General features: G+C 44.2%; 1 protein-coding gene across 5 annotated transcripts; it reads left to right on the top strand.

Annotated features, from left to right (window-relative positions):
- The first annotated feature begins 4,659 nt into the window (after positions 1-4,659).
- On the top strand, positions 4,660-14,019 carry CHAMP1 (chromosome alignment maintaining phosphoprotein 1). 5 transcript variants are annotated; one of them, XM_030473688.1, is made up of 3 exons: positions 4,790-4,886; positions 10,265-10,473; positions 10,573-14,019. In XM_030473688.1, the coding sequence occupies exons 2-3, from the start codon at positions 10,326-10,328 to the stop codon at positions 13,227-13,229; spliced, it is 2,805 nt and encodes a 934-aa protein (XP_030329548.1). In that variant the 5' UTR covers positions 4,790-4,886; positions 10,265-10,325; the 3' UTR covers positions 13,230-14,019. The 5 variants fall into 5 exon arrangements, with proteins under 5 accessions (XP_030329521.1, XP_030329548.1, XP_030329526.1 ...); XM_030473661.1 differs by having other exon boundaries at positions 4,660-4,886; positions 10,265-14,019; XM_030473666.1 differs by lacking the exon at positions 4,790-4,886 and adding an exon at positions 5,224-5,731 and having other exon boundaries at positions 10,265-14,019.
- The last annotated feature ends 5,078 nt before the right edge of the window (positions 14,020-19,097 follow it).

Here is a 19,097-nt window from a genome sequence, read left to right as displayed (position 1 = left end):
GCAAAAGGCAAGTGCCTAAAGTCAAAAGTCTACAGGCAAAATCCGAAATGCTGATGGCAAAAGGCTGAAGGCAAAAGGATGCATGCAAAAGGCTAAAGGAAAAAGCAAAAGGATAAAGACAAAAGGCAAAAGGCTGAAGGCTGAAGGGAAAAGGCAAATGGCTAAAGGCAAAAATCTAACAGCAAAAGGCAAAGGACAAGACTCAAAAGGCAAAAGGATAATGGCAAAAAGGCAAAAACAGTCTGAAGGCAAAAGGCAAAATTCTAACGGAAGAAGGCAGAAGGCAACTGGCAAAAGGCAAAAGGCTGAAAAGTCAGAGGCCAGGAGTCCAAAGGCAAAAGGAAAAAGGCAGAAGGATAAAGACGAAAGGCAGAAGGCTGAAGGCAAAGTCTAAAGGCAAAAGGCAAATGGCAAAAGGCAAAAGGCTTAAGGCAAAAGGCAAGTGGCAAAAGTTTACAGGCAGGAGGAAAAAGACAAAAGGCTAAAGCAGAAGCCAAAATGCTAAAGGCAAAAGGCTGAAGGCAAAAGGATATGTGCAAAAGGCTAAAGGCAAAAAGGCAAAAGGCAAATGGCAGAACGCAAACGTCTAAAGGCAAAAGACAGAAGGCAGAAGGCAGAAGGCAAAAGGGAAAAGTCTAAAGGCAAAAGGCAAATGTCCACAGGCAAAAGTCTACAGGCAAAATCCAAAAGGCAGAAGGCAAAAGAAACATGAAAGGCTGAAGGCAAAAAGCAAAAGGATAAATACAAAAGGAAAAAGGCACAAGGAAAAGGGCAAACGAGACAAGATAAGAGTCTAAAGTCAAAAGACAGAAGGCAAAAGGCAAAAGGCAAAAGGTAGAAGTGAAAAGGCAGAAGGCAAAAGGCAAATGTCAAAAGGCAAAAGTCTACAGGCAAACTCCAAAATGCTGATGGCAAAAGGCTGAAGGCAAAAGGATGCCTGCAAAAGGCTAAAGGAAAAAGCAAAAGGATAAAGACAAAAGGGAAAAGGCTGAAGGCAAAAGGATAAAGACAAAAGGCTAAAGGGAGAAGGCTGAAGGAAAACGGCTAAAGGCAAAAGCCAAAAGGCTGAAGGTAAAAGGATGCATGGAAAAGGCTAAAGGAAAAAGCAAAAGGATAAAGACAAACAGTAAAAGGCTATAGGGAAAAAGATAAACCCAAAAGGCTGAAGGCAAAAGTCAAAAGGCAAAAGGATAAAGGCAAGAGGAAAAAGGCAAAAGGCTAAAGCAGAAGCCAAAATGCTAAAGGCAAAAGGCTAAAGGCAAGAAGACAAAAGGCAAATGGCAGAACGCAAACGTCTAAAGGCAAAAGACAGAAGGCAGAAGGCAGAAGACAAAAGGGAAAAGTCTAAAGGCAAAAGGGAAAAGGCAAAAGACAAAAGGGAAAAATCTAAAGGCAAAAGGCAAATATCTACAGGCAAAAGTCTACAGGCAAAATCCAAAAGGCAGAAGGCAAAAGGAAAAAAGTCTGAAGGAAAAAGGCTAAAGGCAAAAGGGTAAAGCAAAATGCTTTAAAGCAAAGAAGGCAAAAGCATAAAGGCAAAATACTCAAGGGAAAAGGCTCAAGGCAAAAGACAAAAAGCAGAAGGCAGAAGGCAAAAGGCTGAAGGCAAAAGGCAAAAGGCAAATGTCTAAAGGCAAAAGCCTAAAGGCATAAGGCAAAAGGCTAAAGGCAGAACGTATAAAGCAAAAGTCTACAGGCAAAAGTCAAAATGCTGATGGCAAAAGGTTGAAGGCAAAAGGATGCACGCAAAAGGCTAAAGGAAAAAGCAAAAGGATAAAGACAAATGGCAAAAGGCAAATGGTAAAAGGATAAAGGCAAAAGGTAAAAGGATAAAGACAAAAGGCAAAAGGCGAAAGCGAAAAGGCTGAAGGAAAACGGCTAAAGGCAGAAACCAAAAGGCTGAAGGCAAAAGGCTGAAGGCATAAGGAAGAAGCATAAAGTTAAAAGGCAGGAGTGAAATGTCTAAAGCCAAAAGTGTAACGGCAAAAGGCAGAAGGGAGAAGGCAAAAGGTAAAAATCTACAGGCAAAATCCAAAATACTGAAGGCAAAAGTCTGAAGGCAAAAGGATATATGCAAAAGCCTAAAGGCAAAAGCTAAAGGATGAAGACAAAAGGCGAAAGGGTGAAGTCAAAAAGGCTGAAGGCTAAAGGCAAAAGGCAAGAAGGCAAGAAAGCAAAAGGCAAATGGCAGAACGCAAATATCTAAAGGCAAAAGGCAAAAGGATGAAGGGAAAAGGCTGAAGGAAAAGGGCGAAAGGCAAAAGGTAAAAGTCTAAAGTCAAAATGCAGAAGGCAAAAGGAAGAAGGATAAATGCAAAAGGCAGAAGGCAAAAGGCAAGTGTCTAAAGGCGAAAGTCTACAGGCAAAATCAGTCTACAGGCAAAATGCAAAGGTCAGCATGCAAAGGGTAAAAGGCTATATGGAAAAGGGAAAAGATAAAATGGAAAAGGCTAAAGGCAAAAGGCAGAAGACAAAAGATTAAATGGAAAAGGTAAAAGGCTAAACGGAAATGGCTAAAGTCAAAAGTCAAAAAGGCGCAAGGCAAAATGCAAATGGAAAAAGGCAACAGGCTAAAGGCTAAATGCAAAGGGATAAAGGCTGAAAGCTAAAGGCAAAAGACACAAGGCAAAATGTTCATGGCAAAAGGCAAAGTATAAGGCACAAGGCAAAAGGCAGAAGGATAACGGGAAAAGGCTAAAGGCGAAACGTAAATGGAAAAAGGAAGAAGGCTATAAACTAAAGGCAAAGGGCAAAATGCAAATGGAAAAAGGCAAAAGCGAATAGGCAAAAGGCGAAGGGCAAAAAAAAGTGGAAAAAGTGGAAAAAGTGAAAAAAGTGGGAAGTGGAAAAGAGAGAAACTGGGACAAGTGAGAGTGGAAAAAGAGGATCAAAGTGGAAGAAAGTGGAGAAAGTGAGCAAGTGGGAAAACTAAGAAAGTGGGGAAATGTTAAAAAAGTAGGAAAAATGAGAAAGTGGAAATAAGTGGAAAAAGAGCAAAAGCGCAAAAAAGTTGGAAAAGTCGAAAAATGGAAAAAGTGTAAAAAGTGAGGAAGTGGAAAAAGCGGGAAAAGTGGAAAAGTGCAAAAGCGGAAAATTTTAGGAAAAGTGGAAAAAGTGGAAAAAGCGGAAAACAGTGGGAAAAGTGGAAGAAAGTGGAAAAAAGTGGAAAAAAGTGAAAAATGTGGAAAAAGTCGATAAAGTGAGAAAATGGAAAAAGTGAGAAAGAGGAAAAAAGTGGAAAAAGTGGAAAAGTGGAAAAAGTGAAAAAAAGAGGAAAAAGCGAAAAAAGAGGAAAAAGTGGAAAAATTGGAAAAAATGAAAACTGTGGAAAGAGTGGAAAAAGTGAGAAAATGGAAAAGGTGAGAATGTGGAAAAAGTGAAAAAAGTAGAAAAAGTGGGAAAAGTGCAAAAAAGAGGAAAGTGGAAAAGAGGAACATAGCGGAAAAAAGTGGAGAAAGTTGAGAAAGTGGGAAAAATGAGAAAGTGAAAAAAGTGGCAGAAGTGAGAATGTGTAAAAAGTGGAAAAGTGGAAAGAAGTGGAAAAAGTGAAAGAAAGTGGGAAAATTGGAAAATGTGGAAAAAGTTGAGAAAGTGGAAAAATTGCAAAAAGTTAAAAAAACTGAAAAAAATGTAAAAAGTGAAAAAGTTGGAAAATGGGAAAAAGTGGAAAAAAGTGGAAAAGAACAATGTGGAAAAAGTGGTAAAAGTGGAAAAAAGTGAAAAATGTGGAAAAAGCGGAAAAAGGAAATGGAAAAAGTGAAAAAGAAGAAAAACTGAAAAAAATGAGAATAGTCTAAAAAGTGTAAAAAGTGAAAAAAGTGGGGAAAGTGGGATAAAAGTGGCAGAAAAGGGAAGAAAAGGGCAGGAAAGGTAAAGAGGAGAAGGAAATCAGAAGGAAAGAAGGGAGAAAAAAGGACAAAGAATAAGGAAGAAAGAAAAGAAGGAAGGATGAAGAAAGAAGGAAGACTGAAAGAAAAAAGGAAAAAGAAGAAATTAAGAAGAAAGAGAGAAAACAAGAACGAAGAAAGAGCGAAGAAGAAATGAGAAGAAATGAGAGAAAAAAATAAAGTGTCTCACTGTAAGAGTACTCACAGTATTCTTTTTTTAAGGACTAATCTAAATCTCCCCTCTTTCAGCTAAAAGCCGTTCCCCCTTGTCCTGTCACTACACCCCCTTGTAAACAGCCCCTCTCCAGATTTCTTGCAGGCCCCTTTAGGTACTGGAAGGCTGCTCTAAGGTCTCCGCAGAGCCCCCTCAGCCTGTCTCCAGAGCAGAGCTGCTCCAGCCCTCGGAGCATCTCTGTGGCCTCCTCTGGACTCACTCCAGCAGCTCCACGTCCCTCTTGCACTGAGGACCCCAGAGCCGGGCGCAGGGCTGCAGGCGGGGTCTCACGGGAGCGGAGCAGAGGGGCAGGATCACCTCCCCGTTCCTGCGGGCACAGCCCGCGTCGCGGCCGCACCGCAGCCGCCGCCGCTCACGGGCGGCCGCAGCGGCGCCGGAGCAGCGCGGTGCGGCAGCGCCCCCTGCCGGCTGCGCGGAGGGCGCCCCGAAACGGACAGGCGCCGCGCGACGGACCGGCTCGACAGCCGCGTCACGTGAGTCGGCCGGCGCGCGGCCCTCTCGGCGGGCTCCCCCCCCACCTCGCCCCCCTACCGGCAGGGGCGGGGCCGAACGAGCGACGGAGCTTCCGGTTGGCGGCGCGCGGGCCCGGGGAGCGGGGGAGCGGCCGCGATTCGGCCGCGCGCCTCCACCCGGAGCCCCGCCCCCTCCTCCCCCTCCCGCCCCTCGCGCCGCCCGAGCCCGCGAGCGCTGCCACCGCCGCCGCCATTGGCGGGTGCGCCCAGCCCCTGCCCGGTGCCCGCTGCCGCCCGGGAGGTGCCTCAGCGGTGAGTGCGGGAGGGGGGGCCGCGATCGCGCCCCGCACACGCACCGCGCTCCCGCGAGCGGCCGCGGCCCGGCCCGCTCCCCTCCCCTTGGGCACCGCGCCTGGGCCTTCCCCTTGCCCAGCCCCCGCCGCGGCGTCGCGCCGGGAGGGCGGGTGGCCGGGTCGGGGGGGGACGCGGCGGTGTCGCGCAGGCGGCGGCGGTTGGTGCCGGCGCGGGGGAACAAAACTGGCGGGGCGGGAGCGGCGGCGCCGCGCGCGGGGAGGAGGGAGAGGGGGGGGCGTCGGCGGAGACCGGCGGGCGCGGCGGGGATGGGTGGCGGGGGGGCGGCTCCGGCAGGGCCGAAGCCGGTGCCCGGGGAGAGCCCGGCCCGCAGCACCCGCGCCCCTCGAGAGAAAGCGGCAGCAGCGGCCACGGAGCGAGGAGCCGGCGGAGCACAGAGTGAGCGGCGCTGTCCCGATCCGGTGGGGAGGCGCCGCCAGACGCCGCGGCGGGAGCTGTGTCCGCACCGTGTCCCGGCGGGGCAGCCCTCATCACTCGGGACAGAGTCAGTGCGGGAGCCGCTGCGCCGCCCGAGAAGCGGGTGCAGACCGAAGGCGCTGACCATGTCACTGGGTCGCGGCGTCACGTCGTTAGGGATGGACGAAGCGAGGTCGCAGTTAGTGGCGTTTTGGAGCGACTTGTGAATTGGAGGAGGCTCGTTAGTGTCACCTGCACTCACTTTCTGGAGCCTCGGGATGGGCTGGGAGAGCAGTAGCCTGTAATAGCTGGTGCGGTTGTCAGGAGGATTTGATGCTTGACTGTGCAGAGAGGAGCTGTTAGCTGATACCGGCTCAGCACTCTTCGAAGTAAGAGGGGTAACTGGGAGCTTGACTTGTACTGACTTGTTTGAGGAATATAGAGACTTGGGATATCACTTTCCTCTTCCGTAATCTCCCCTTGAACCACACTTGCTTTCAGAATGTAAACAGAATTATTCACAGAATCATAGAATAGTTAGGGTTGGAAAGGACCTTAAGATCTAGTTCCAGGGACACCATACACTAAACCATGTCACCCATGTGTCATCAAGATACACAACCTTAATTCACAGTTCCTGAATAGATCCTTTGCTATGGTGGGTCCAGTGGTACCTCAGGTTCAGCACTGCAGAAACAAGGTTTCTGGGGCCATTTTTGGAAGCTGTCTGTGTGGAATTGTGAATTTGCAGTTAGAAAGCCCTGTCAGGACCATATGGAATTAGTTTTTCCTGCCCTGGCTCTGTCATAGGTACATTGAAATTGCTCTGCAGTTCAGACTGTTGTCAGATCTTGTAGTAAGAACTACTGTTGGTGTGCAAGACTCATCATTCTCTTAGCAGAGGTGGAAACCTCGCAGAATGGGTGCAGTTCTATCCCCTTTGTGATTCTGAAGTCTTCTGCATGTGCATCAGGTTCTGTCACTTTGCAACTCTCCTTTGACTTGAACCTTTCGTGGAAACATGGAGCCACATAGTACAGCCATTTGCTGCCAGTGTCTTGCATGTTCTCGCAGCGTATCTCACCATTTCAGTGGCTGGTCAGGTCAGGGTGTTAGTGCCCTTTTTAGATGTGTGATTTTAAAGGCGTGGTTCAGTTCCATCAGGTTGTTGCCGGTTGAACTTAGCCCGAGTAGATGGCTGGTAGCAGGGAGTTCAGTTGTGAGGATGCGGCTGGATTCTTGTGGACGCCGGTGGATTAGGAGGAGTGCAGCGCTGCCCATCATGTGGATGGTGTGTTGGAAGTGACTCCCTTACCTGCTGTTGGTGTTGTGAAGTGCCTGCTCTGCCGCCCTGGGGGGATGTTCGTGTGCAGATTCCTCTGGAAGCTAAACTTGTGCTTCTTGTCAGTCACAACACAGGGATGTAGCTTCAAGAGAAGCATCATGTTGCCACCAGGCTGCCATTTACTTTTTCTTGGTACTGCAAGAATATGCAATTTTTCCTTTTGCTTAAACACAGCAATAGTCTGGATCTGCTCCTGGTAGTAGAGGCAACGGTGCAGCTGTATCCAGCTTTCTTGTGCTGGCAGCAAACTTCACCATCAGCCCTCTTCACCGAGAGAGGATATGGTTGAACTGTTTGCAGGCAAGAGAATTCCAAGGCTGATGAACATGAACAGCCGTCCTTCCTGCACAGTGACTGATAGAGGGAATCCAAAGTGGTTGTGGGCCATCACAGAAAATAGAGGGCTTTCTTCTTGAGGGCTTTCCCAGCGGTGCTGGCATCACTGATGGGTTTTCTGTGCTCACAGGCAGCCTAGCTCTTTGCGCCCTTCGCTGCTTCTCGCTGGCACTGCCTTATGACAGTTGCAGCTTATCCTCTGTAGAGGAAAAATGCAGACATCTATTAAATGGTGCAACATGGAGTGTAGAATGTGTGTATTAAAAATAACCTGAAATGATGAATAGATGTGCAACTATGATACTGGAATGGAGGTTAGAAGTGGAGACGTCTTGTTAGCTGCCAGAGTCAGTGTTGTGCCATCCCCTGGGTGCATTCTTTCTTACACACAGTATCTCCTGCTCATTTCTTTCCTGCCACTGGGAGGCTTCTGAGGGACTTCATCTTCTTCAGTGGGGTCCTCATGGGTGATGGGGTGCCCAATCGAAGAACGGGCTCTGAAGTGACTGTGAGCACTGGCTGGGAAGATAACCAGGAGGGGTTTGTCTGCTATGTGCCTTAGGTTAGGCCACTCCTATTGTTTAGTCTAACGGGAGCTCAACAGAGATTGCTGATGCTGTTTGACTGCACTTTTTTCCACTTTTTCCCTACTTTTTTCTATTTCTTCCACTTATTCCCCCCCTTTTTTCCCCCCTGTTTTTTCTGCTTTTCTCCCCCCCTTTTATTTCTTCTTTTTCCCTTCCCCCCACTTTTGCCCAGTTTTCCCCTCTTCTTTTTTCACCTTTTTTTTTTTTCCTTTCCTTTTCCCCTGCTCTTTGTCTGTTCTTCCTGTGTTGGAAGAGATTATGGAAAGAACTACAGTGCAGGGGATAGGATCTTTTCAGCATCTCTGTGGAAAGAGGAGAGAGCTGGTTGTAGGAACCTTCGTGTGTAGGTTCTAGACATGCATGAAAGAAGGGGAATGGGGAGAGGTGGCCTAAGGTGCTGCAGTACCAAAGAGTTGTCTTGCTTAGCGGTGTGCCTCAATTAAGAAGAGATTTCAGCAGAAGAGATAGGTTCCTCAGTGACTGCCAGCTGATGCATGCTGAAGTTACGAAATTGAAAATGGTGAGTGACGGCAGTGCGGGAGAAAGTGCCCCCAGCTCATTTGCATTATTTCTTATTCCAAAGGCTTGAATGTCAACCTTTGGATGTCAGGAGATGAAAATAAGGAAGTGCCCATAACTTCTCCAGTTCCAGTTCCAGTTCTCCTGGTCAAAAACGCTTAGCAGCAATTTGGACAATTTGTGGAAGGGAGCCAGGGACCTTTTCTCACCGCTGCATTTGGAAAGAAAATGGAAATTTCCATTGTAAAATAAAATAGGACTGAATAAAAGGAGAGGATGGGAGGTAGGGTGAAGTGTAGTTGAGAGGAGTGAGTAACAGAATCTGCAGCAGGGGCAACAGTTAGGTGATGTGTAAGGAGGAGGGAAATGATGAAGAGGGTAGAAAAGATTGTCTGGTAAACGTTGTTGTAAACTATGATAAACTGACTTTGGAAAAACCCTTTTTGGTTTTCTAGAGAAAAGAAAATGGGCAACTTAGAATTACTACCAGACCAGTGACAAATTCACTTTTGGTTCGGAAAATGTGATTAGTGCAGTATGTCTTAACTGTGCTAATGAGGTTCTGCTGTGGTTTTGTAAAAAAGGATTCTTTTTCTTTATTTTGTAGGATCAATTTGGAATTTTTGGCTTTCAAATGGAAATCTTCTTTTCTTCCCATCACTCCAAATCCCACAACCAAAAAATAAATCTTAATTCATAAAGACTTTTAGGTCTTTTGGAGTGTTAAGACACGGCTTGCTTTGTTGTTTGTTTTTTTATTGACAAATGGTTTGCTATTGCAGAGATACAGACACTGAAAACTGCTATTATCTTTCTGTTTTGTTTGCATCTTTTTCAGAATATGAAGTTTGTTATAAGATGTTGCGAAGTGTTTTGTGGTCTACACTGTATGTGGTGTGTCTTTTGTATGACTGCTAATAGTGCTGGGAAACACCGTGTCTTACAAGACCCCTGAAATTTGGTTGATAGCTTAATAATGTAACATCTTAGCTTAATAATGTAACATCTGTTTAATTTGAACCTCAAGAAAAAAGTCTGTGCATTTCACCTAAATATCCAAATGTTCCTTTTCGCCATAGAGATCCCTCCAACATTTACATGAAAATGGCTTGCAGCATTTGGTTAGGCTTGGGTTTTTGCTTATTGTAGTAGCTAATCTGAGTAAATTCTGTTGGAAATAGTGGAATCTAGCCAGGTCATTAAAAATTATTTGCATTTCAGATGCTGCATTTCTGTTTCTTGTTTGGGGAGGTTGGTTTTTGTTTGTTTGTTTGTTTTGGTCTATTTGTTTTTTGGTTTGTTGGGGGGTTTTTTTTAAGTCTTGCCAAAACAATGATTTTGAGAACTTTCCATCTTTCTCTTTGGGGTGAGGCAGCCGATGTTGTGAATACAGAGGGCTGTCAACTACACCAACTGGAAAACAAAGACATCCCGGCTGTTTTTCTAAACAGTATTTTTGTTGTTATTAGGGCAGCAGATGAAATAGTGGAATGGAAAAAATTCTTTTCATAATGGAAAAAGTCTTTATGAGCAGCAGCTTTTGGTTTGCATGTGATTAGGGAAGGGCGAACAGTGTTGAACAGATGAAAACAGGGCCTAGGCTTCTGGCTGCTGTTTTCTTCTTGGAATTTTTTTTTTTTTTTTGTCTTTGTCAAAACCAGCTAGTTTATTTTGAAATTTTTTGATGAAGGTGCAGTTTTGAAATGGCTTTATCTCAGTGGCACTGTTTCAGAGTACTTTTTGTTTTCAGTTTATGTGTGTAACGTAAATAAACCCAATCAGGGAAGTAAAGGTGAGAAAGTAAGTCATGTTTATCAAATGAAATGTAAACTTCACTCTTCGTCACCTGGGCTCTTTTTTTATTGTTTGCTTGCAGATTTTTCTTTCACATAGATAGGAAGGCCTATTGTTAACTATAAACTTTGTTTTTCAAGTTTTACTGATGTAAAATGACTTGCAGAAGTTGGACACACCTGTGTTTGGATTTCCTGATGAAGTGGTACCTGCACAAAAGTTACACTTGCTAAAATGGGGGGGGGGGGGGGGGAAGCACATGCGCTTATTTAGGAATGACAAAGAGTTGAGATTAACATTGACAGCTAATTATACAGGTTTATTTTTTTCCTTTATTGCAGGAACTGAAGCTTCCTCTTTAAAAGCTGCAGTGCTGTGCGAACTGTTACTGACCATTGAAAAATGGACGTGTTGCAGGTACTGCGTAAATCCACAGAGCGCTTAGAGTGTGATCACTGCAGCTTCAAAGGAACGGACTATGAAAGCATACAAATTCATATGGGTACCATACACCCAGAGTATTGTGATGAAATGGATGCTGCTGGTTTGGGTAAACTTATATTTTATCAAAAAAGTGCAAAACTGTTTCACTGCCACAAATGCTTCTTTACAAGTAAGATGTATTGCAATGTATATTACCACATCACAGCACAGCATGCAGCACCTGAGAAGTGGAATGAGGAGCGGAAAGAACAAGTAGAAGGAGATGCAGATTCTTCCAAAAAAGGTGTCACAGTGGAGCCACAGAAACCTGCCCTTTCCCCTGAGTCACGCAAACCTGCCCCTTCTCCTGAACAACCCAAATCTGAACCTGTTGTTTCCCCCAAGCTTCAGAAGTCTTCCGTATCTCCAGAGCCGCAGAAGTCAGCTCACGCGTCTTCCTCAGAGCCAGAGAAGTCAGCCCAGGCCCTGTCCCCAGACCCAGAAAAGTCAGCTGAGGCCACATCTCCAGATCCAGAGAAGTCATCCTCAGCCGTATCCCCAGACTCAGAGAAGCCTTCTCCTGCAGTGTCCCCTGACCCACAGAAGCCATCTCCTGCAGTGTCCCCCGACCCACAGAAGCTGTCTCCTGCAGTGTCTCCTGACCCACAGAAGCCTGCCCCGGCTGTGTCTCCAGAGCCTCGTCGTCATTCCCCAGCTGTGTCTCCAGAGCCTCGTCGTCATTCCCCAGCTGTGTCTCCAGAGCCTCGTCGTCATTCCCCAGCAATGTCTCCAGAGCCCCGTCGGCATTCCCCCGGTGTATCGCCAGAGCCCCGTCGCCATTCTCCCGCTGTGTCTCCAGAGCCCCGCAGATATTCCCCAGCTGTGTCACCAGAACCAAAGAAACCTACGCCAGCAGTATCCCCTGAACCACGACGGTATGCCCCAGCTGGGTCTCCTGAGCCCCGGAGACATCCTTCTCAAATGCGTAGGCCTGCTTCTGCTGCTTCTCCTGAAACCAGGAGGCCTGCTCCTGCAGTTTCACCAGAGTCATGGAGACCTGGTCCAACTGTTTCCCCTGAGCCCTGGAGGTCAGCACCTCACGAGGTGCAGAAGTCTTCCACGGTTTCTCCCTGGGCTCCAAAGCCTGCCATGTCAGTGTCTGTAGAATCCCGGAGGTCTGCCCCTGAGTCCCGGAGGCCTGGCCCAGTTGTGTCACCAGAACCTAGGAGGCTTGTTTCTGATTCGTGGAAGTCTACGTCCTTTTCTGAATCCCAGAAGTCTACTCTTGTTTCTTCTGAGCCATGGAAACCCATCTCATCTGTTTACCCTGAAGGCTGGAAACCTGTTGTGTCCCCTGACACATGGAAGCATTCTCCCCCTGTTTCTCCCGAGCTTCGAAAGTCTAGTCACACTGTTTCCTCTGACTCTTGGAAGACTTGTTTCTTTCCTGAGGTCCGTAAGCCTGGTGCTTCGGTATCTCCTGAATCTTGGAAACTCTCTGAGTCCCGGAAATCTATGTATTTTTCTGAAACTCAGAAATCCACCTCTGCTGCTTCATCTGAGGTTCAGAAACGGGCTCATTTCCCAGAACCTCGGAAAAGAGCTCTGTTCCCAGAGTCTCGTAAATCTAATCCTACTGTTTCTACTGATGTCCAGAAACGTGCTGTCTTTTCTGAGCCCCAGAATCAGGTGTCTACTTCTGCTGTTTCTACTGAAGGCCAAAAACATGCCTTATGTTCTGAAACCCAGAAATTAGCTCTTGCTTCTTCTGAAGTCCAAAAGCACACCCTATTTTCAGAAGCCCAGAAACTCGCTCCCATTTCCTCTGAAGTTCAGGAGCCTACTTCCTTTCCAGAGTCTCAGAAATCTGTTTCTCCTGAAATTCAGAAACATGGCCTCTTTACTGAGAGCCAGAAACCTACTCCTTCCGTTTCTCCCGAGACCCCCAAACAAGCTGTTTTTACTGACTCCCAGAAATCTGCTGTTTCCCCTGATGTTCAAAAGCATGCTGTATTTTCTGAGATGCAGAAGCCTGCTGCTGCTTTATCCTCTGATGTCCAGAGACATGCTGAAACTACTGTATCTTCTGAAATCCAGAAGAACATCCTGTTTTCCGAGCCTCACAAATCTGCTTCAGGTTTTTCCTCCGAGTCCCAGACACCCAGTGAGTCTGGTGAGAGTGACTTTCTTTCTCATAGTTTAGATGATCAGAAACCACTGGATGATTTGTTCTCACAGGATGATCAATCAATATTAGCCAAAGAATCACCAGAAGACATGTTATATTCATGCCCCAAAAAGAAGCCCAAGAAGGAAAACCAGGAGAACTCGGATTCTGAACTAAATAGCAGTGAGTGTGGAAAAGCAGAGATGGACTCGATGGAGATGAAGGAGCAAGATTCCAACAGTGACCAAGAGCAATATGATATGGAGTCATCTGATTATGGCAAAGAGAGCAAAATAGATGCAACTCCTCCCATGCAGCCACAGTGTGTGCTGCAGTTTACTGAAGAGAAAGAGGCTTTCATCTCCGAGGAAGAAATAGCAAAATACATGAAGCGCGGCAAGGGAAAGTATTATTGCAAGATTTGTTGCTGTCGTGCAATGAAAAAAGGTGCTGTCTTGCACCATTTAGTTAACAAGCATAATGTTCAAAGCCCCTACAAATGTAAAATATGCGGCAAAGCTTTTCTCTTGGAGTCTCTCCTCAAAAACCATGTTGCTGCTCATGGTCAAAGTTTGTTGAAGTGTCCACGTTGTAATTTTGAATCTAATTTTCCCCGAGGCTTTAAGAAACATTTAACCCATTGCCAAAGCCGTCATAGTGATGATACACCTAAAAAACACTTGGACAGCCTTGAACCACTTGAAGAACAAATTTAATCTGTTTTTTTCCCTTGTGCTAGAAGGGAAATTGTGCTGAATTTACAGAAGTGTTCAAAAGTGTTGCTGTATGTTAACTGAGTAGTTTAGCTGTTCTGACAAGTCAGAAGATGCATGGTTTATCGTACTATGTTTAACTTGTCTTATAGCTGTATTACTGAAATTATTTACTTTGGAAAGTAATTTTAAATACGTGTTCATGTCTTTGTATTACCCATCAGTAGAGTCATATTTTATTTTTCAGATGTACTATGTTTTTGAAACCAAAATGGATACAAATTAGTTTTGTAAAGATTTGTAAAGCATACAGGCAATTAAGGACTGGAATGGCAAGCAATCCATATATTCCTGTGAAGACTGAACTTGTTTTTTCACATTTGTTAAATGTTGTATTTTTCAAAATGTTTTTATCAAATTCTCAAAATTGAAATTCTTACCAAACTGAATGTGAATGAGCCAGGCATGAGAAACCATCAATCTTTCTGGAATAATTCTGCCCTGAGGTTGTAATTGAGTGTAATTTTTGTTGGAAATTTACTGCACTCAATTCTCTCACTGACTTGTCTCAGATTTAGAAGCATCAAGGTACTTAGTTTGTGATTCTGTATTTTGGCCATGTTTTAAGCATGTACTAATATACCTTAAATTGATGGATTAACGTCAGACTGTATAGATCAACACTTTCTCTTGATGATTCAGATGTTTGTAATGTCAGAAACCCCCTAAATTTCTTGTATTTGGTGAAATGTTATGCTTTAATGTTTTAACAATAAAAAGAAACCCAACCCGGCATGGGCCATTTTTCTTTTTTACCAAATCAAGAACAAAACCTTTCGCATTGAACATACTGCCTTTTAAGTATCTTTGGCAACAGGAGATGCCAAATTATCCTGGAATTCTGCTCTGAGTAATTCAACTTTCCAGTCATCAGCCTGTGAAAGCAAGGTTAGTCTGTATGTCCTGTCTGCTTCAGAAAAACGCTTCGGGTGTAAGTGAGGGAAAACGTGGAAAACAGGAACTTGTGCACTGTTATTTAGTATGTATGCCTTTGTGCTACTTGTATATTAACTGTTCAAAAACTGTAAGTACTTTCTAATTCAGCAGGAGTACAGATTCTAAGTGGAAGTGGCACAAAGAAAGTTGCATTCTCCTCAGTCTAATACTTAAAATTTATTTCTGTTTTGTATATATTGCTTGCTTAATCTCATGACGTTTTAGAAGCAGAAAATCTTGTCAAAAATATAATTATTGAAGGTTTGCCTGTAGATGCATAAGTCTGTACTTTGAAAGGGTTTTTTTAATCATTACTATTTAGTGATGTAGATCAGCTTGCTCTTATCTTACATGAGTGCACTGAGGTCACTACAACTGTTGCTATGCTCATGTTTTTGTATTTTTAAAAGGAGGAGGGGAAGAAGTTGAACTGTTTCCTGCCAGACTGCTGTTACCACCTGTCCTGGAGAAACTTTCATTTAAGTAAGTTTTGGTCAAATAATTGCTTTTCTGAAGTACATGTAACCATATATAAGCATATGTATATATATATAAGTATATATAAGAATATTTTTGTTGCTTACTTTCTATGGGGAATGAGAAAGATTGTTCAGAAGAGTATCGGATCTAGATAAATCAGTTTAAAACTTGGAGAATGCAAAATTTGGGAAAGTGAGTATGAAACTGAAAATCAAATAGATGGAGGGTGTAGGGTTCTACCTGAGTTCTAACCTTTCTGTATGTGCTTTGTAATAGACTTCAGAAGTGATTGTGTACTTTTAAAATATGGAATTATATGAATCTTTCACAATATAATACTTTGCATTTTCTTTCCTGTAGGCTTACATGACTTGGTTTAACATGTATTTAAAGAAAAAAAACCAACCAACACCACCCTCACACACACACACCCCCACCCACCTACCCACCCCAGTTTCTTAGGGATTTCTCAGTCAAAAGAGAAGTAAAAAAAATTGCTTTTTGATTAATAGTTTTACCCTGCCAGGGTTGTCACATGGATCTTGATCAGTTATCTCTAAAGATCACAAACATAAGCATCCTATGTATAATTAACACTGAAAAATTAGATATAAAATGTATAATGTAATATAATATATAAGTATCAATAACATAAATCTATACAATATCTAAAAAATGTCTCTAGTTTTTCAACATTATTTTTTAAAATGTCAGGGAGTTAAGAAGGAGTTAACTTCCTCCTGTGTGTAATATAAAGAACTTGAATGCACTCTGAGACTTACTACTTTTTCCTGTGGCTGCAGTTCAGTGTAGAAAGAGTGAATTTAACTAAAATCCAGGAGAAGTAATTTACTCACGACAGCACAGAAGTCTGTGAGGGTTAGTTTTCTCTGCTTCCCAAGTAATTGAAAACATTATTTCTTGCAATGGCAAATAATACATATTCATGAAAGCATAGTGAAATAATTTCTTGATGTTGCATTATATCTTTGTTACATACTTGGGTATAATACAATAATTTTAAGATTCTCTGAAATTTTAAAGAATATTACTTTAATAGTTTCTATGTGTGATTTAGAACATGCTTCTAGGCATAAACTTTCAGGCAAGATGTCAGTGAAAATGGCACTTTCTTTTATATGATCCCCATCCTTGGAGAGAAATCTCTTCCGTGTGTGCTTGGAAGGACACAGATTTTAGTCCTTTTCATGGAGAAGGCTCAATGGAAGGTCCTTCTTCGCTGACCTTGGTGTCTGCAGGGCTGTTTGTCTCATGTATTCTCACTCCTTTCTCTTCTGCAGTTGCTGTTGTGCAGCAACTTTTCCCCTTTCTTAAATATGTTATCCCAGAGGTAGTCACCATCACTGATGGCCTTGACCAGTGGTGGGCCTGTTTTGGAGCTGGCTGGCACTGGCTCCATCAGACATAGGGGAAGCTTCTAGCAGCTTCTCATAGGAGCCCCCATTTAGGCCCTACACACATACACACACCTTGCCATGCAAACACAATACTTACAGCCACATGAGTTTCTAAGACCTGAGTTGCCCATGACATCCTGTGATGTTTTGTTCTGGAGAATGAGGATGCTGGTAATGGCCAAATAAAGAGTTCGGAAGAAATCAGCCCTGCAGTTGAAGTAATGTCTCAGCATGTCAGTAACACATGTATTGGTACTATGGCCTCACAGATGGGACACAGGATTTTCCATGGAGACTGTATGTGCGCTAGAGAGATAACATAATCACCTCTCTGCTGCTGCTCTCAGCTGCCCATCTCCCTTCATCTGTGCACTGTTCCCTAACTTATTTTTGTTGAACTGTTCACCTCTACGGTTTCTAAAGCAGAAACTAGGCTGTAAAAAAGTTTTGACTGTAAATATTTATTTTAACAGAATAATTTGTAAGTGCCTGGGTTTACGGTTAAATGAAGCATCCTGCTGTGGTGCAGACGATGTTAACATCCAGAAGGGGCAAAAAAAGTCAGGTAGGGCTGAGTAGTTAGTTACCTGATGAGATGTTAATTACCTATCTCTTAGTGAAAGAGCATGCACACCCTCATGTGTTGCTTATGTGGACCAAAATATTCCTGTCTGAATGAGTCCTTCACCACAGGTCACCTTAGGTTCCTTCAGAGCCTGCCACTGTCTGATGCAAGTTTGGGGCTTGTATCAGGTGGGCTACAGGCTTCCCTGTTAAAGGAAGTGTTTTCTACATCACTGTGAGGCAAATCAACGTGTATTAGAATGTTAAATGCTGTTCCTTAAAGTTCAAATATTTTGCTGTATGAATTCATTATTTCTGGAGGGATTAAACCCAAGATTAGAACTATGAAATACTGTTTTCCCCTCTACCAAGCCTACTGTTTATTTTTGCTCTTCCTCTGCTTCTAAAACAGCATCTTGGTTTCAGTCAGCATTAGAAATAATTGACAATATGGAATATTACCACCTTTTTTCTAAAAAAAAAAAACCCAACATTGTTATGGCTAACTGCAGGTTGTGTCAACTGTAGTTGACACAAATAAACCCTTAAGCAAACTAAATGGTCCTGGTATGCATGTGAAATAAATATACGTTGGACAGAAATCAGTATGTGCGTGCAAATGTGGCTTTTACTGGTATCACTTGTTCATATGTAAGAGCTTGTTTGGTTACAGCTTTCTCTCATGTCTGATTTCCTGAGGATCTCGGAGCTAAAACAATTTTTAGAACTGGAAACTGAACAGGCTTTCCCCTCTTTTGATTGTGCTAGTCTCTGTGGTGTTAGCTGCAGCTCTAGGAGTGCAAAGTGTTAGAAAAGATTATGCAGTCATATTTAAAATGATCCTATACTCTGATATTTGATGTTTGTGCATTACTATATCACGTCATTCATTTTTTTAGTCTCCTTATTATGAGGTTCGTTTAATTTGCTGTGGGTTTAGCAACACATTTCTTATGTAGGCAGTACCTCTGCTGTAGCTGCGAAGAAATTTGGTGGTGAGTTGAGTTCATCAGCTTGTTCACAAGAACACCGGCTGCCTGGCTTTGTGCCGGGAAGCCAGGCAGGGAGTAGTAGGGAAGGTGCCCACCGCCTCCTAGGCTACAAACCTTGTTAGAGCTAATGCTTTGCTCTTAGGCTAACAAAAGGATTATAAAGCATGGTTAGGCTCTCTAGGTGGTGGTGTGCCCCACGCGGGGCCTGTGTTTCTGGGCACAGTCTGTGCCTGGATGGTGCAGCCTCCCGGGGGATTTGGGATTTGGGATGCAGGATGCAGAGTGGCTGCTACCCTGCAGCTTCCTGCAGCCTTCCTGGCTTCTGTGCTTCTTCCACCCCACTGGGTCTGTGGGGCCCTTTGCCTTTCGACTTAGTTCGTTATTCCTTTAAGCTCTTTTAAGAAGAGCTGTAATATCTTCCGAGATAAAAATAAAACAACAGATGGATGGGGAGTGATAACAGCGTTGTGGGTTTGGGCACATGACAACTATTCCACCACAAAAATACTGATTTTACGTTGCACCAAGTGCTCTTATATCTCCTTACTGTTTGCTGCTCCCCTGAACCCAGTTTTGGTAAAGTTATCCATTAGAGGGAGCTACAGAGCAATTTATTAGTAGATCCGCCTTAAGGCATAGTTTTAAAACATGTTAAATACACATATGGAATAATAATACATCAATGATAGGTTCAGAAGTGACTCCAGGCTCTTCTCCTTATTACAGTGAATTAGTTTTGGCCCTCCTAAGGCTGATTTCCTTGGTATCTGGCGTCCTCTGTTTTGAAGCACTTTTTTCTTTGACACCCCTCCCTGCTGTGCAGTTATCCCATTCCCATAGCATGTGCATTATTTACAAGGATGTTTAAAATATTTATCTCAAAAAATAGTCACTCTTTTTGTTCCCTAGGTCTCTATTTCTCTTATCTTGATCAGAAAAAAATGCTAAGGGAATTACAGAGGAAGCTTGCCCTTCTCGTGGTGGTATTGAGGAGATGGGCTGCACTCAAAACCGCCTAACGCCAGCCTATGCAGGGGACCCGTGCCGGGGATAAGCTCTGCAAGTGCAAAGAGAATTTACATACAGTCCACAGTGGCTGGTGTACACAACAGAGATGCAGCCTCTGGCTGTGATAGGGTTTAAAATCTCAGGCCTGTTGATGGCCAGAAGCTGACAGGGTGGAGCACGGCCACGAGCACTCCCCTCAAGTCCTGATGGTGCAGCATTTGCAGCTGGCCCCCGCTGCTTTCGCAAAAGACCCTGGCACAGCTTCTCACCCAAAGCTACACAGGGGAGGGCAGCGCGTGCTCCACAGTCACACAGAAATGCGCCGGAGGGAGCCAGTGAGATGGAAAAGATGCACGTGAGAAGCCAAATTTAGGCCCAGGTTAAGCTTCTGCAGGTCTGAGCAGAGAGGGGGC

This window comes from Strigops habroptila, chromosome 2, assembly GCF_004027225.2.
Source record: "Strigops habroptila isolate Jane chromosome 2, bStrHab1.2.pri, whole genome shotgun sequence".
In the NCBI taxonomy this organism is placed as follows: domain Eukaryota; kingdom Metazoa; phylum Chordata; class Aves; order Psittaciformes; family Psittacidae; genus Strigops; species Strigops habroptila.
The sequence above is the reverse complement of the archived record's forward strand: the minus strand, read 5'-3'. Positions and strand labels throughout refer to the sequence as shown.

Bases quoted from the DNA above. Each gene is read 5' to 3' on its own strand.
- CHAMP1 (XM_030473661.1), top strand. From the start codon at position 10,326: ATGGACGTGTTGCAGGTACTGCGTAAATCCACAGAGCGCTTAGAGTGT.